The sequence below is a fragment of the Onychostoma macrolepis genome, chromosome 17 (assembly GCF_012432095.1).
Source record: "Onychostoma macrolepis isolate SWU-2019 chromosome 17, ASM1243209v1, whole genome shotgun sequence".
Classification (NCBI taxonomy): Eukaryota; Metazoa; Chordata; class Actinopteri; order Cypriniformes; family Cyprinidae; genus Onychostoma; species Onychostoma macrolepis.
This window is the reverse complement of record NC_081171.1, coordinates 13,049,390-13,066,820: the sequence shown is the minus strand read 5'-3', so window position 1 is coordinate 13,066,820 and position 17,431 is coordinate 13,049,390. Positions and strand designations below refer to the sequence as shown.

The window sequence follows — 17,431 nt, the reverse complement described above, 5'->3', positions numbered from 1 at the left end:
TTTACACAAAAGAAAGAGAAAAACCCAAGAGAAATCAGACAAAATTATAAAATTCTTCCAACTTTAATCAGTTCAAAAAGTTTCACAACAAATGCAACACATATTAAAGGGGGAAATTCACCATTGATAATCAGTATTTGGATTGGTACATTCTTCTTCCTAATGAGAATGTTGGCATTTATGTTGTTTTCTCCTAAACAAATCCTTGCATTTATTTGGACAGTACTTTAAGATAAAAATGAAAAATGCAAAAAATACAAAATTAAATGTAAACTGAGATTTATTTTGCTCTAAGTAGTGTCCTGCAGCACTACAGCATGGTAAACAATGTAAATTAGTACAATTCAAAAAACTCCAAAGCAGTCTTTGAGTGAGTTAACATGAGCAGTTATAAAGGTGTAGCCTACAAGAACCCATAAATATTTCAACCACTTTTTTTAAACTTCAATTTAATGAAAGCTCACAAAAGGAGCAACCGTCCTCATTGAGGAAAACAAAAAACCTGATGTCGGCTTAGCGACAACACACGCGCACGCTCACACACCCACAACAAAACAGGACGAAACATCCGCGTGTTCCCATGGTAGTAAAGATGCTGTACAGTGATGCTGATATGAACATGTAGAGGGGCTGCTGAACACTCCTGTGTAGAAAAAGCAAACGGAGCGTCGTTTCGAAACGCCACTCACAACCACAGCAGCATCGATCAGACCATTCAACTCAGCGATCCGCTTCACATTCTGCTGAGAGCTACTTTAGTCCCGAACCACTCACCCAACAAACACGAATCACAGGCCAATGAGCACACAGCACCTCTGCTATCTCACCAATCACAGACATTCGTTGACATTCTCATTGGCTGGACCAGGTGCGTCACTCATTGGCCCACACTCTGACACTAGGTACCATCTACCCACTGCCAGAACACATACAGCTCTCTGCAAACACAACAAACTGCACTCTGGTCTTTATATATAATATACATGAACAAATACATGATGTGTGGAAGGAGAGGAGGAAATAGAAGGGAAGAGGGGAAACGGGAAAAAAAAAGCGAGTACAAGCGAGTTAATTGTACAGATGTGACACTTCATGCACGTTCGGATTACAGTGACCAAACGGAAGCAGTTAACAATGGAAAGGTAATACGTAAAAGTGTATGAAACGCGTACTATGTAAATAGGGCCACTGGGTGACAGTATCTTTTACATATTGGCATTGTTTTGGTCAAGAGACAGCCAAGTGCGGAAATTGCCTCCTTGCAGGAAGAGCCTAAAGTACTCACACACACACACACACTTACGAGAAAACACACAGACGGCCCACAGAAGAGCAGCCACAACACCGCTTTAGTCGTGTGTTTAGTTTGTTCAGGAGTCAGCGCAGTGTGTGTGCTGTGCGTTTGCGTGCAAACTCAGTCGCACATCTCCTCGGGTATTTCGTGAGGGTTGAGGATGCCAGGCACAGACATCTGCAGCTTGTGTTTCTCCTCCTGGGCCTGACGCAGCGACGCCTCCCTCTCCTCCAGGAACAGATCCGAGGTGTCCTCACCCGCAAATTCCTACAGGTACACAGAGAAACAAGCGGGTAAGCATTCGTGCATTCTGCTTGCACGGACCACTCTGCCAGAACGCTGTCATCTCTGCTATAATCGCTCTCTCTCCATCTCACACACACCTTCTGTCCCCGTGCACTCCAGATGACCCATACAGTTACACCATGCTTCACGATCCCTTAAAGGTCAAAGGGACAGCACTCTCTCTCTCACACCATCTCCATTTCCTCTACCACACACGCTCAGCTGCATAAACACCATTACTACTGATATCAAAATATTTGCATGTGGCAAAGATAAGATTTATTAACCGTTATTATGCTATCGACTGTTACTATGGCTCTCTGTGTCCTTGCAGCTCACCTTGATCTGTACAAGGAAATCCCTCAAGTGTTCCTTGAATGCTGGGATGTCTTGGTTTAAACTGAACAGACCAGTCACAAATACTTTGACCTGGGCACTACAAAGAGAAAGAGAACAAACATACAGTCAGACAGGAAATACTAATAAAACCAGACATAAAAAGTCCTAACTATTTCAAAAAGACTGCCGCTGTGGAACAAAAATCTTTTTAATTAATCTGAGAGCAAGAGGTCTACTGAGAGACAACAAGCTTATACCTAAGAGATATGTTGTGCAATACTCAACCAAATGCAATAATCACAAAAACTGCAATTGGTTTATTTACAGGCACTTGAGACACAGGTTCTTGACGTGTGTTCTTAAAATAAATACAAAAAAAATTGCTTACACTTTATTTTAAGGTGTCCTTATAATATTAATTAACTACATGCATTTACTATTTGGTTAGGATTAGGGTTCAATTTAGGGTTCCTTGCATGTAATTATGCATAATTTATTGTTATTATAATAGTAATTACATTACGTGTAACAAGGACAAGTTCAAATAAAGCGCTACCAAAAATTCATGTATCTCCAAAGCTCAAAGACTGGACAGTGCACTCTGAAGTGCACAAGCTTAGATGCACTGTGGGATACTCACTCTTGTAAGTGTGGAAAAGCTGATTTGAGCAAGTTGGCCACATACTCCTGAATAAACACTTGGTTGTTGACTGGGTTTGAGGGGTTTAGAGCTGTACTGATTTTTCCTTCCTCGACAAGGTTAAACATGTACGCCAGAATAGAAGCATGCATGGTCAAACCTGCAAAACAAATATGCAGAGGTTGAACAAACAGGAAAAGATACATTTATAGATTTAATCATATTGCATAAAGATAAGAGTCTTTAAAGAGCAAGAGAGAGAGAAGCAAGTGGCCAGAACTGACCGGCTGTATGTGATGTATCTGTGACGACAGAGAAGATGTGTTGTAGGACGTCACAGAAATATGTCTGATAGAAGCTCTGAGCTGCCGCTTCCTCCTGGGCCACGTTCTGCAGCAGTGTGTAGAGAATCTGAAGGCCTGTATGACATTTTTCATGGTACAGTTGTTGTATGCATGTTATGATAAATGATTAGGGTAAACATTGCTTCAATAAATGCATTTGTGTTCTCACCGGTGTCTGCCACATTTCTCATAGTGTGTTTAAAAGCCCATATAATAGAGTCAAGTACAAGCTTAAACTGGGCAGGTGGGATGGCCAGGAATGCTGGGAAACAGTGAGAGTTCACCGCCTGCAGCAGGTAGAAGAAATGTGTCCGGTGTTCTGGGTACTCTTCAAAATCCTAAAAATAAACCCATGTACAAACAAAGAATATTACGCACTTCCAAATAAAATAAAAAAAACATTTCAAAAGACTCTTGTATAGAATGAACAAACAGAATCTGGTTTTAATAATAAATGACAATGAAATATTAAATATTTATCACAGAATGTTGAGAGATGAATAAGGGCAGCTTACTTTGTTGATCATGTTTAATGTGCACTCAAACACTGCGTCAAATATCTGTGGGATCTCTCCAGTAATGTGTCCACCCAGTTTGTTTACGATTGTTGCCATGGTACTAAGCACTTCAGGTTCTCTTGCTGCTGGGACATTGCGCTGGTAATCAATGAGCACAGCATCCAACAGCGGAGGAACAAAATTCTCCCCCACCTGGAGTACGGACAAAAAACGCACACATGCGCAGACAGGCTTAAAGGATGAGCGGATAAGTGTGTGTTGTGTGAGGACAGCACTAATCTGAACAGGTCCAGACTGACAGACCTGAAGCAGGTATAACAGAATTATCTGCACAGACTCGGAGACACAAATACTGGATCTAACCAACACAAAGACATGAGACCTGAAAGCTTCGAGCTGCACTTGCTTCCCAGATGAGATGTAATGAGCTGCTTGTGGGTAGTTGTTGCATAACGTCTCAAAATTGAGATTTTGTTTTTAAAATTAGATGAATGTATAAGAAATGTAAAAGAGCATCATTTGGATCCTGTTGCAATTTCTAAACAATTTTTCTTGCCATCACTAATTAACTTTAAATGTGCTGTGACAAAGATTTAAAAGTAAAAATATGCTGTATGCACAAGTTTTATATTTTTAATAATTTAAAATACATTTCAAAATGTATAATAATTACAAAATGCTGTTAGAATATTAAGGTTACTTCATGCTGCTGGTTACATTCCTACTTTGACATTTTATTTTTATTTATATATATATATATATATATATATATATATATATATATATATATATATATATATATATATATATATATATATATATATATATATATATATATATATATATAAAAAAAGATTAAAACATTTATGAGAATGCAATACTGCTAGACATGTCAGCTTCTCAAAAATATTGTGTGTCAACTACACATTTAACAGCTTGATTTTCTTTTTTACTTTCAGTACAGACCCTTTGTTTTAATAAATCTGTGATTTGTGTCTCACCATCTGTGGGTCATTGGAGCGGCTGACCCAGCCTGATATCAGCTTTAGAGTCTCTCTCTTCACTGTGCGCATGCTCCTGATTAAAGGCTGCTTTGTCACCATCTCACCTATATAGAACAGACAACCACAAATCAAATAAACAGACGTAAACAAAGCACTTGTGGTTCTTGAGTGCAGTCAATTATATATGTTTACGCAATACAAGTTCAGAGAAAGTCAGACTTTCTCATTAGTAAGAATTTTCTTTGGGCAACTATTTAGTTAAACTTCACTCATTCTGTTCTAGCTGCAGTGCTATATATAGCTGCCCAGACAGCCCTGTAATGGACTGCTGTTCATACACGCACATGGCGCTAAGCTCTGCGGCAGCCTTTTGTCTTCCAGCTGAGTGAGTTTGTGTAATCAAACTGACTTCAGTTTAATGTGGATCTGTCACTCTGAGATAAGCAACAGAGATGCAAACACACACACGCATAAGGTAATTCTGGAATTAAACTCACTATTTGTCTAAAACACATGCCCATCAGTGATGATAAACTCTGAAAACACGCACCATTAGTTTGGATGGCAGCAGAGATGTTTTCACTAAGGCACTTGTATACATTTAGCATGTCCAGATAGATCCGCCCCAGCTGAATAACAAAAGGGTGTCCCACAGCTTTACATGCTCTGACATTGGTCTTCAGGATGCTGCCCAACTGCTTCACTGTCTCCGGGTCCTTCAGGATGTCCACATTCTACAGCAGGATAATAGCATCCATTTAAGGACAGTCTTAAAAATGAGCAAAATTTGTTGTTTGGGAAAAATAAAACAAACAAATGGATAAATAAATATCACACCTTGGTGGCCTGCTGAATGATGCTGTCCCACACCTGGTTAGGCAACAACATGTACTTCTCTATCAGGTGTTCCTGTACAGCCTGGTCGGTCTGCGCTCCAATCATATAGCCGACAGCTTCGTAAAATGTATGCACCTGAGAACAGCAAATGGTCACACTGCAACATCTCCTCAAAAGTTGAATATTTCTAAAGCAAAATGTGTCACAACGACACACGGAGCAGGCTAACTGAGATGGATGGGGTTATTTGGTACCTGCTGGGGCTGGAGGTCACAGATGATGGTGTTGATGTTGTTGAGGATCTCATCAATGAAGGGCATCACTTCTCCCACCTGTACCTGCACAAAATGCCTCCTGCACTTCTGAGCAATCTTAATGAACGTGTCACATGCCATGTCCTGCACTCCATCATGGGTTTCTAAGAAGAAAGAATAGTAAAATGTTACTAGGAGAACTTGATTTCCTCATAATCCAGCTAAAATTAGAAGCTCAAATATATATAACAGAGCTGCTCCATAAATTACTAAAATGCAGCACGGCTGTGTGTGTGTAATCAAATGTGACATCAAATCTGCTTCTATTTAAAGATCAATCCAAAGATATCACAGCTGTATACAGATGCAAATCCATCATTCTATTCTAAGGCTCAAAGACTTTGTGACTCACCATGCATGAACTCAAACAATTTGTTGACGACAGTCTTCAGGAATTTCCAGTGCGCACGTAGGAACCGTGGATATTGGCCCACTATGTACATGATGTTGGAGGCAATGATGGCCTTGTTATCCTTGCCTCTCTTCTGCTCACATAGACCCAGCAAGTCCTGTAGATCACATGGGCACATTATTGTAGTTCTAATTTTACATGATAAGACTTTGGATCTTTGCATTGTAGGATTTCTGCACCTTAATGACAGTGACGAGGAACCGTTTCTCATCCTCTTCGTGCATGGCTCCACTGATGGAACCAATGGCCCAGCACAACGTGTTCAGGTTCTTCCAGGACCACTCAGTACCGTTCACCTGATTATGAAGCTTTTCTGTCATAATACGCTCTGTATCGGCATAGTCCAGATGGGTAAGATAGACTGCAGAGAGAGAAATATGATAAACACAGTTTAGAGGCCAAAACCTCTGCATTTATAACATAAGGGAGCAGAGCTCTCACCAAGCGTCTCCCTCATGTTCTTGTAGAGGTTAATGGAGTCTGTATCCTTCATGAACTCTCGAACCACCTCGCCCTGATCGTTTTCCACCACCAGCACTTCCTCTGGCTTGGCCATGCGGCTCACCATCAACAAACGCACCTGCAGGACAATAACACAAACATCGGTATAGTTTCTGTCTAAAATTGCCATCTTATGTGAAATTTCTTCTTGAACCTTCTGTTTGTGAGCCAACCTTAGACAGCACAGGCAGGTAGAGTTGTCTGCGGGGTGGTACATCGAAGTGTTGGCTCCCTGAGAGGAGAGGAGAGGTGGATGTTGAGAAAGGACTCTCTCTGTAAAGCTCAGCTGCCAGGTGGTTCCAGTACTCCAAACAGATCTTAAAGATCTCCGTCTCCTCCACTTCTGACACCAGCAACATGTAATGTAAAGCCTAAACAGAGAAACAAACAGGGCCTTAACACAATGGCATCAGTGACTAAAGCTGATTCTCCATAACTATGTGAAGTTCAGTCCATGAGTGTGTGTACCTCCATAAGTGTCTCTCTGAGGTTCAGTCTCTTTTCTATCAGCTGTCCGTGCTCTTTGAGGAAGGTGCAGAGGAACAGGCTGAGGTTCTGAATGAAGTTTTGCTCATCATCCTTACCATTTGCATACGCCAATCGAATGTTGGTGTTCAAAGGAAGCATCTTCAACAAACAAATAAGAAAGACCATCAGACTGGCCCAAAAGCAACTGGTATATGGGAACTTACTTTGATTTGCACTATAGAGGAGGTTACCTGTTTGAGCTGCATCATGGTCAGAGTGAAGAGACTGACAAACTGCTCCTCGTACTGGCTGACACTGACTCCTGCTATCTCAGTCAAGCACTTCAGCGTCACGTTGCGAAACATCGGGACATTTAAAAACTACAGATCAACCCAAAAGAGTAGAGGGGCCAACAATTAACCACTGCTTTGTAAGTGTGAAATATAATCTTTGCAGTTATTATTGCATGACTATGTAATTATACTATTTAATTGTAAAACAAAAATACATGTTGCAAATCCATTTACTACACTATTATCTGGAATGCTTGATTCTGATTGGTTAAGTGATGCATGCTACAGTCTTAAGTATAATTCAGTGTTGGTTAATACGGGGTAAAAATCGAATTATCTATCAAACAACAGCAAAAGCATTCTACTATATTCCTAGTTTTTCACAAAGTCTGTAAGTGTAAGACGATCTCCAGGTATGTTACCTTGTATACCAGAGTACTGATGAGTTTAGTTTCAAAGATATAGCCCAAGGGAATCCAGTTGAGAAACCTCAGCAGAGTTTCTAATGTAGCATGCACAAGTGGGGCATTCTGGGAATTTTCCTGAGAATTGTATGGAAAGAAGAAAAAAGCTTTAGGCCACTAAAACTTAGTCATTAGCATATGGTTTGTTGTGTATACAAATCAGCATTTAAAGTTAATCATTCAATCACAAACTAGAACAGCCAAAATATGTATTGAGTGAGTATGTGTGCTTATGATGAAGAAAGTCTGTATACCTTAGCAAATGGGAACATTTGTTACACATCATTGTTAACGTATGCGAGAAACAATATGAAAACAACGCTTACCATCACAAACTGGCACAACTGGAATATCTGGGAGAACTCATTGCACATGCTGCAGAAACCAGATCACAAAACAATATGGATTAATTAACAAGAACAAGTAATGTGAATATGGCCTCATTCTCACCCATAAAATACGACAGCCATTCTTTTTTAATGCCGTCGTACCTGTCCTTCAGGTGTTTGGCTTTCACTTGTGTCATCTGGCCACTAGAGAAGTCAAACACCTCCTCACTGAGGAGCTTGAGAATGATCATATTGTTCTGGCAAAGGCTCTCACTGGTGCGGCTCGCTCCAACAATATCGCTGATAAATGTGGGCCAGTGTTTTGGCCACTCCTGCTTCAGGATCTGAACACAAAAACATCAAGTAACATTACACAAACTGGAAGAAAGGTAACAGACATTTTCATTGCAGTCATCAAATATACACACACATCATTGTTATATGACATTTACTGCTGTTCATAAACCTGTGGTTATGAATCCCTAATGTACTAAGGAAAAGCAGTCAAACAAACCTCACCTGGACTAATATCATGTTGAGTTTTCCAATGTACACTTTCTCTTTCTGAAAAGAGGCAGAGCATAGTATAAAACAGACAGCCGGACAGAAACCACAGGAAGACGGTAAACAAAATAAGTGGAAGTTCGCTGACCTCAACATTGGCTGCATCTGATGATGTCTTGATAATGAGGCCCACAACATACTTTTTAATGCCTGAAATAAAGCAGAGCAGTGAAGAGCGTCAGTGCATACAGTAAGGCAGCATAAAACCCCATGAGCTCTCCATCTGGATGAAAGAAGCTCGTCTCAGAGGACTTGTTATCTGTTCATCTGCAGATCTGCATCAGTATATTAAAGATTTTCTGCCTTTTTCACATTTGAAGGAACAAGAACACTACTTGAAATTTAAATGTGAAATGTTTTAAAGTGAACGATGCAATGTTACGTCTGTTGACTGAATATCAAATACTGATTAATTTAACAATAATTTTAATAAGAAATATTTGATCCAGATAAACCAAAATTAAGTTAAGAAATGAATGTTACACCACAGTATTTATATTATTTTCTTTCCCTTTCAGTGTCTGAATCATAAGTCAAACTAACCAAACTCTTTGTGTAATATTCTATTTATTCATTTGGCTGGGTGCAGACTGACAGCTCATACAGAGATGTGTTTTGGATGTTGTTGAGACATCAATATTGGTTAAGCTGTATGGTGAAGAAAGTATCAAAGTGATGATTCATTAGCAATTTAAAAAATCTTACATCATGTTTTTCATTTCATGTGATCTTCCAAAGAGCAGATTCTGTTTTTTTCGGAAACAGATGAACACTAAGCTGAGCAGACGACCCACCATGCATTTTTAAAAGGGGAATTCAGCTCAACTTGGCAATCACACACTTGATTCTAATGAATGTGTTGGCCCGCTAGAAACATCTTGTAGAGTCAAGTCTGTCGCAGAGTGAACCGTTTACTTCTACATTTCAATGATCCCTTCACCGCTTGTCCAAATCCAGCCTTTGAGCTGCTTATGACTTAAGAATTGATTTAGACTGAGCTATGAATTTCTTGTGGTGAGGGGAATTCTTGTGAGTCAGTCTTACCTTCACACTGGTTTCTGGGCAGAATCTTCCATCTTGTTTTAATAACTGTTTCCAGAATCTGCAGAGCATAGTACTGTAATGCCAAGAGAACAAATCAAGAGTTAATGATCCAAACATTAACCAGCCAATTTGCCAGAGCTGTACCATTACACAAGGAAAACAAAAAAATTGCTCTTAACTTTGACTGCCTAATATATTTTCACACACTCTTTGGTTTATTCCAAATTAATTTAGATTGAAAAAAAAAAAAAAAAACATCATGCAGATTTGACTTCAGTAAGAATTTTATTATACTCAAAAAGAGAACCAAAAAAAACAAACAAACAAAAAAAAAAAAAATTCCATAATCCCCCATCAAAACTATAAAATGTTTGTATGGGAATCTGTAGAGGTTTTGCTGTTTCTGGCCATGTCACACCAGAATGTGAAAGACAGGAAAGAAGACGTTAATGGCAAACAGCTAATGGTTTGATTCTGTGCCCGGCCACAACAAAGCAAGCAGCTTGGGAGAGCAACGCAACAACTGTGTCCCAAAACAAAAAGAAGCGAAGGATTCTTTTAAGAGTCAATAGCCACTCACAAGGCTTTAATCATCAGTGATATGTTTCCCGTTGGTCAAATAAAGAACACACCCCTTTCTGTCTTTATGCGACACTACTGTTTTCATTGGTAACTGGTGTGGGTCTCAGGAACAGCAAGACGAGCCACAGGATTGGGTCTATAGACTGCCTTAAGATGTTTTATATACTGCTCTTAAAAGGGTATTCATGGTGAATTAGTGTTCTTGTTATGATCACTAGTGTTATTTGGATTAACAGCATTTCAACTGTAGGGATTAATGAGAAAAGAGAAAAAATGTTAATGTGTTAAAGCAAAACAGGGAATACAGGTCACATACTAAGTGAGGATATTAAAGGTGAGGCCTGGAGAAGTAGGTTACTTGCATACAGACATTTAACCCTGTAAAAAAATCACCAGGATACATTCACCTTTAATTTTTCATAGATCAATAAATTAAAATAAATAAATAAATAAATGAAGGCAAGACCGAAAAACACTGCAACATTACACAAAGCATCAAGCATCAAATTGCTCACGTGATGTTGCAATATTTCTTGGTGTACGATCGAGACAAGAAAATAGGGTAGACTAGGGTAGAGGAGAAATGCTTGGGGTAAAAAAGGGGAACCAGCACACAGCACAGAGACACTGATGATCCCTACAGTGGAAATTACTGTTACTATCCATAACTTAGATTAAAAAAGGGGGTAAACTGCCTGCCTATCTCCCTGCCGTCTCTGAGCTCCATATGAGGCATGTGCAGTGTGAATGGAGGCACAGCAGAATTGAGAGTAAGGGAATGAAAAGGTAGACCTTGTGGAGGCCTGCCGCCAAAGCCTAGCTGTGTCAAGGTGCACAGGAAGACACACCCCTTTTCGTCCTATTACAAGCAATCAACATAATGGAACATTGTGATTAATATCAAATATGAACAACTTCAATTAATTGTCTTTTGTTTGCTTTTTCACCTACAAAAAAGGCTGTAAATAAATTAAGCAAAAAGCCAAATGTTCAACAGCACTTTAATGCGATCTTTCTGTATGTTGCTTGATGAATTTAGACAAATTCAAAGAATTTACCTGCTCTGTATATTTTCCTGTCTGTTCTTCTAGAGCCCTCACTTTTGGGCCATTATCATTTTGAAATTACAGATACTGTTGATAAACCAACTCAAACATTAGTAATGACCAGAGTGTTAAGAGCAATCTTAAAAGGCAAGCAGACGGCAAACTGGGTCAGCAGTACTTTGAGGAAGTCTATTAACACACTGAGGAAGACAATTCATCCCAAATACTACACTGTTCACAAACTACTAAACGATTTACATTCAGGCTACACACTACAAAGTGAACAAATATGCTATGTTGATATGAACTCTAGGAGTGTGTAGTTTACCAATGCAGAAATTCTGTTTCAGTGTACTAGAAATTCTACACTATGAATTAAAAAATGAAAAAAAAAAAATCCATGGAACTTGAATCACATGGATCAGGTGTTTTATACATCTTGACCCGAAACGGTCAGTCATTAACACACCTCTGGCTGCTGTGCAGATGGAGGTACTGAGGTATTTCACTGTCAACCGAGGATCCTCACACACCAATTTTAACTATGACTTTGCTTGACCAGGACAAGGATGTGAAGAGAGGTGTAGGAAAATGTGATCTCACATGTGTACAGAGGAATCTGTTTTTGGCAGGATGCTAAGCAACCCCAATACACTTAAGAAATGGGTATTGCTGGTTTGAAGGGAAAGAAAACAAAATTGTGTTCCTGTATAATGTGTGATAAGAGATCAGATCTTCCTCAAAGTATAGAAACCATGACCCTCCACCTGAGTAAGATGGGACTCAGCTTACTTTGGTGTTCATATTCTGAGAGAACTCCAGAATAGTGTCAACACGTGTCCAAGCGTCTGGGTGCTCCTTCAAATGAGTCAGCACCTCCTGGGCCATTCTTTGCTAAAACAGAGAAACAATTGTCGTAACTTACACTATATCAACAACAACAAAAGAGTGGCTAAATATTAATGATGTTAATGCATACACTAGTGCATAAACACACACACATATACATATGTATGTGTGTGTTCTGTTGCTTAATATTTTTGTAGAAACAGTGATATTTCTTTTCAGGATTCTTTATTGAAGTTCAAAAGAACAGAAATCTTTGTAATATTGCAAATGTCTTATTGTTGCTTTTGATCAGTGTAACTGGCCCTTGCTGATTTTTTTTGGTACTGTACTTCACCTGTTTGTGAGAAAATCTTACTCACCTGTGGCCCAACCCCATGGTACAGACAGTTGACCACATTATCCAGCAGGTTGATATCCAGTTTCTGGTTAAAGTCCAGCAGCTGTCTGGCTGCGTGGTCGGCTAACATTGTCATAATTGCTGGCATAGAGCTCTGTGGGGGACAGGGAGGAAACATCCAGCAGGGGCAAAGTCGAGTGAAATGAACATTTGGGTTCACAAATCCAAACAGCTGACCATTACCCCCCTCCCTCGACCCAGGACCATCCAAAAAGCCTTATATGACCTGGCCTGCCAGCACACCAATGCCTGCTAAAGGGTTTAATCCTCAATAACAATGGGATAGGTGGGTGGCTCGATAAAGGTAACATGCTTGCAGAATGAATATCCTAATATGTCCGAGAAACAAGGGCCACTCACTGGGCTCGTGATCACATGAGCCATTATTCTCTGAATGAGACCACGTGCTAGGCAGCCCTTTCGCTGACGTCATTCTGTTTACATATAACACAGGAGATGTACCGAGCTCTCCGACCCACAAACTGTCTTTTTCTACTCGTATTGAGTTTTTATAAGACCACGAGACTTCGACAATGTTTACATTCAGTTTGAAGGACACTTGAAAGGCCAATGCTCACGCTAATTCAATTTGCACCCCGGAGCCAAACTATTGCGTAACGAGGTAAGCATTACGGCCAAGAACCCAGAAAAAAGTTTGGCATTGGAGGACATTTCAAGAATTTACTTGGACACGACACAGTCAAGCTTTGTGAGACCACGAGTCTCTCAGGCCTAAATAAAGCGATGGTGCCATAGTCCTCGGTACTGCGCAACCTGTTGATTTACCCGCCTTTTCTACACCTCACCTTGTTTCATTCAGTAAGCAATGGCCACAATAGGATCTGTATCCTAACACAGAGCTACTTATCAGCTGATTTCATGCACACGTCTTCAAAACACAACTGGGTTGGACTAAGATCCACGCTGAGGAGCGCTACAACTGATGCGATCGCTGTGGGTTGTTTAACCACGTTTATGCGTTAAAAAATGACTAATAATGTATCGCTTTACATACAGTGGCAACAATTACGCATGCATGCTATCATACTAATGCGCTTAAATGGACAGCAAGGCAAATGCTTTAGTGCACAACTGACGTTAAAAACCGTCCCGCGAGCACCTCGTCCATAACAAACACCGATGTTTCTGACGGTCTACACCCGTCTCAGATGACTTCTACGGGGGTGACTTTGCAAGGATCTCCCTCCCTGACTCCGGAGCAACCCCTCCCACCAACAGTATGCTCTGCGCCCTACACCTGAAAGCTCTGCAGGCTTTACTAGCAGTAAACCAGGTAAGAAATAGACCGCGTGTATTTTTATATGCCGTTAACTCTTCAAATGAATACTACAGCTCTACAATTGTCCTGAATGCATTTTACAATTGAATTTTGCTCGCTGAAAGAACATACGCTGGGACCGCGCTGACGGTTAGCTATTAGTATCTCGTGATGTATTTGTTATTGTTCTGACTTTACGTGAGATATAACGATTGTTAAAACGGACAAAACCCAGATACATTATTCAGTCCAGCGTGACACCAGTGCTGAACACGAGCCATCACGCAACACACCCGCAACATCCCTCATAAACCCTCAGCAGCAAAGCCATTTCACTTTCTCTCGACCTTAACCCCCATACGTGCAATTTCTAGGCATTTCTACACAATCTCACAGCATCATCATTCTCCACAGAGCACAAACCAACCCAAGCACTCTAGCTGCAAGTTTTCATCCCATATTTACCTACCTAAAGTCCAAGCCTTTGAGAGAAAGAAGGTGGGCTTGTCTGCCAGAGTTGCTAAAATTATGTTTATTTGATCCAGTATCGTTGGTGCCTGGTTTGTACACGCTTTCTGGCTTTAGGATGAGCCGCTGACTGGCCAGCCACACTATTCCTCTGTGAAGACTACACGAGCTAGTTGCTTGATATAAGGACCACTAGGATGTGAATTCCGCACCAACAATCACGGCGAGTTCTGTATTTTCTCAGTCCGGTTCATTTTACGAAACAAAGTTAACCTTAATTAAGTAATGTGCTCTGTACTGAAGTATATTTTGCACCAGGGCGGTATTAGAGACTGAGCCTGTGCCTCTTCTTCTCACAAGCAACAAACTCGTAACCGGTTGAAACCGGTTCAGACTGGGAGATTCCATCTCGGTTTAGTTTTCAGCCGATGGCGCCGCGAAAAGTTTGGATTAACGTCACGCCCATGGAGGTGTGCCATTGGGCGAAGCGTTGCTAAGCACGACCTTACCGGCCATCCATTGGACGACGCGCACGTCAATCAATCTCAACTCTTTCGAGCGCCCACGCGACCGCTCCGCCCGTTTAGAGAAAAAGAAGGCAAACTGCGTGCAGAGTGGACTTGTAATTTGCGATAATACTATGGTCGTGTATTATGTTTATTTGTTGCTTTGGCAGGGAAATGCAAGTTCCGAGTTAACGTTACGTATTTTGCGCGGCTCTTCCGAAAAACACCCGCGTTTATATATTCCGTGAGCTTTACGTGAAGCGTATTTTGATATTCAACAACAGTGATCGCTTGGTAATTGTATACAGGTTCGGAAAAATGAAGTTCACGGTGGACTGAAGGAGATCGAGGGCATCGGGTCCGTGAGGCGGATGTTGGAGCTTGTACTTGTGCTGATTGTAAGCTGGTAATTTTCCACGAGCCACGAAGGGGAGTGGTTGTTCAGAGTCAGGGTATGATACGCATGGCATGGGTCAGAGCCTGATACAATTGGCTTGTGATGGTCTCCATAAACTTAACTACCGCGAAGTTAACTCCAATATGGCAGCGATGTATTATAAACACAACGAATCACTCGAAAACATAATAATAAAGTGTCCGTGTGATGCTTCATAGAGACGTCAAACGCGTGCATGCTCCCCCTCCTCTGCATGTCACGTGACGCAACGCCACTTAAACGTCAGTTGATGGAAAAATACTGGATTTTGTGTGTGCAAACTATACTGTAGTGTCTGTACTGAACAAAGAGCGAGAAAAAGAATACATTGTCGTGCAGTCAAGAAGTCATTTATGCTTATGCATTTTTTAATATAAAACTGTTACATTTTACAAGGTCATGGTGTGCATTTTATACATGTTGAATATCTGATACATTATTTCCCTTTAGTTCAGTATGTGGCCCATTCTACACACCTTTTAAAATGGTTACCTAAATAAGCAGTGTTACAGCAGTTTAGGACTAGTAATTTGGTAAATGATATGCTCCGTCTTAACCAACAAACTGATCTCACTTCCAATGAAGGTGAACCTTTAATCCAAATGCAGCAGGTTTATTCTCGAACAGACACTAGCATTGCAGTTTTCTGCATTTAATGGGTCCAAGCGTAATTTGATAATCAGCTGTTGTTATATGAATCAGATCCATATTCACTCCTTTTTATCTTTTATTACATGTAGGTCCCCCGCTGCTGTAAACTTTGGAGCTGAGATAAGTGAGATGTGGTGTAAATGAATTGTAGGTGTCATGTTTACCTGTCTGCGATTAAAGTCAGTGTCACAACACAGGTCAACCTGCTTTCCAAGAATCACAGTCGAAATTCCCTGAACCCCAAGAATGTTGATGTTCCAGGTTTTTTTTTTTTTTTTTTGAAAAACTGTTTAATACTTTTCTGCAGGTTGTATAATAAAACAATTAGTAAATAGTAAACAAAGAGTGGGTGGGTCTTCATATCTTTTAGATAACCCTTAATAAATTGTCACCTGACTAGTATGAGCTGAATAATATGGTCATAGTATGCCATGTTTTTGTTTTGTTAAAACGTTTTTGCACAGATCATAATTTGTGTGAGTTGAAATCCCAAAATTAAGCATAGTAACTGCTGTAAAACAGCAATCAGCAAATGTGCTCTTATTTTAGAACTGATGTTCCTCAGGCTATGACTTCACTTTGTGTAACAGAAAACTCGCCATGCTTCCTTTCTTTGTTGTCTCAGCTGTTTTGAATTATTTTGAGAAATACAATAAACCATTGAAACTTTTCTGGACGTCTGTTTTTGTTTATTGCAGGTCCCAGAACATGCAAATATACGAAAGGACAGAACGCATTTTTGTTTACACTGATGTGAAAACCCTGCATGTTTCCATTTAAAGTATGTCATTAATCAACACACATACAGAGGGTCTGAAAGTTAATAGGGTCACGGGGGTGACCGAAAGAGGTCATCTTGTTGAAGTGAGCAGTAGGAGGGGTTGAGGAGAGAAGTCATGCACGTGCATTGTGGCACATACATGTGAAATGAAGTGGGCTGCTCTGTTCAGGATCTGGCTGGCTTAAGCCCGTTCTGTCTGGTCCTGCCTTGCCATTTACATACATTATAATTACATCACCTGCTCTTCCCTGTCACTCAAACAAGTTTGACAGTTGTCTTGTTTAGGGTGTGTTATGTACTCATAACCTGTGACTTCTGCCTTATTTCACTTTTTGTTTTCATTTAATAGTGAATAGTTTTGTAAGTAAAGTGGTCACATAAAGACCAGGCTATATTTACGTCCTTTATTATTAATAATAAATTCTTTTTTAATTAAAATTATCATTATTATATATATTCATTATAAAATCAACAAGCATACCAAATATAAAACTTATTTACTTGGATATTATATTTAATTATTTGATTGCTTATTTAAACTGTGCATTGTATAATAAAGAATTACAAGCTATTTGTTGTAGCTTGGACTATTTGCAGGAGTGTCTTCCTAATGGTGGTCACTATAAATAGCTCTGTCCTTCTTGAGAGGTGAACTTCATGACAACCACACAGACAATGAGGGAGGCCTTCTGTTTCAAGAGGATCATGTTTAGATATAAACAGCTCCCTCTAGCGACGATAGTACAAACCAAAACACAGGTAATAAATTATATTGTCTTGATCTAG

General features: G+C 40.0%; 1 protein-coding gene across 2 annotated transcripts; it reads right to left on the bottom strand.

Annotated features, from left to right (window-relative positions):
• Positions 1-44: 44 nt before the first annotated feature.
• On the bottom strand, positions 45-15,960 carry xpo1b (exportin 1 (CRM1 homolog, yeast) b). 2 transcript variants are annotated; one of them, XM_058748647.1, is made up of 25 exons: positions 14,273-15,960; positions 12,487-12,618; positions 12,071-12,172; positions 9,651-9,723; positions 8,695-8,756; positions 8,562-8,606; positions 8,205-8,386; positions 8,040-8,088; positions 7,672-7,791; positions 7,208-7,336; positions 6,957-7,115; positions 6,662-6,859; positions 6,429-6,567; positions 6,167-6,348; positions 5,928-6,084; positions 5,516-5,679; positions 5,262-5,396; positions 4,975-5,158; positions 4,422-4,528; positions 3,418-3,612; positions 3,072-3,240; positions 2,843-2,977; positions 2,559-2,718; positions 1,919-2,015; positions 45-1,561 (listed from the first exon to the last, which is right to left on the bottom strand). In XM_058748647.1, the coding sequence occupies exons 2-25, from the start codon at positions 12,610-12,612 to the stop codon at positions 1,415-1,417; spliced, it is 3,216 nt and encodes a 1,071-aa protein (XP_058604630.1). In that variant the 5' UTR covers positions 12,613-12,618; positions 14,273-15,960; the 3' UTR covers positions 45-1,414. The 2 variants fall into 2 exon arrangements, with proteins under 2 accessions (XP_058604630.1, XP_058604631.1); XM_058748648.1 differs by lacking the exons at positions 12,071-12,172; positions 12,487-12,618; positions 14,273-15,960 and adding an exon at positions 11,025-11,331.
• Positions 15,961-17,431: the final 1,471 nt, after the last annotated feature.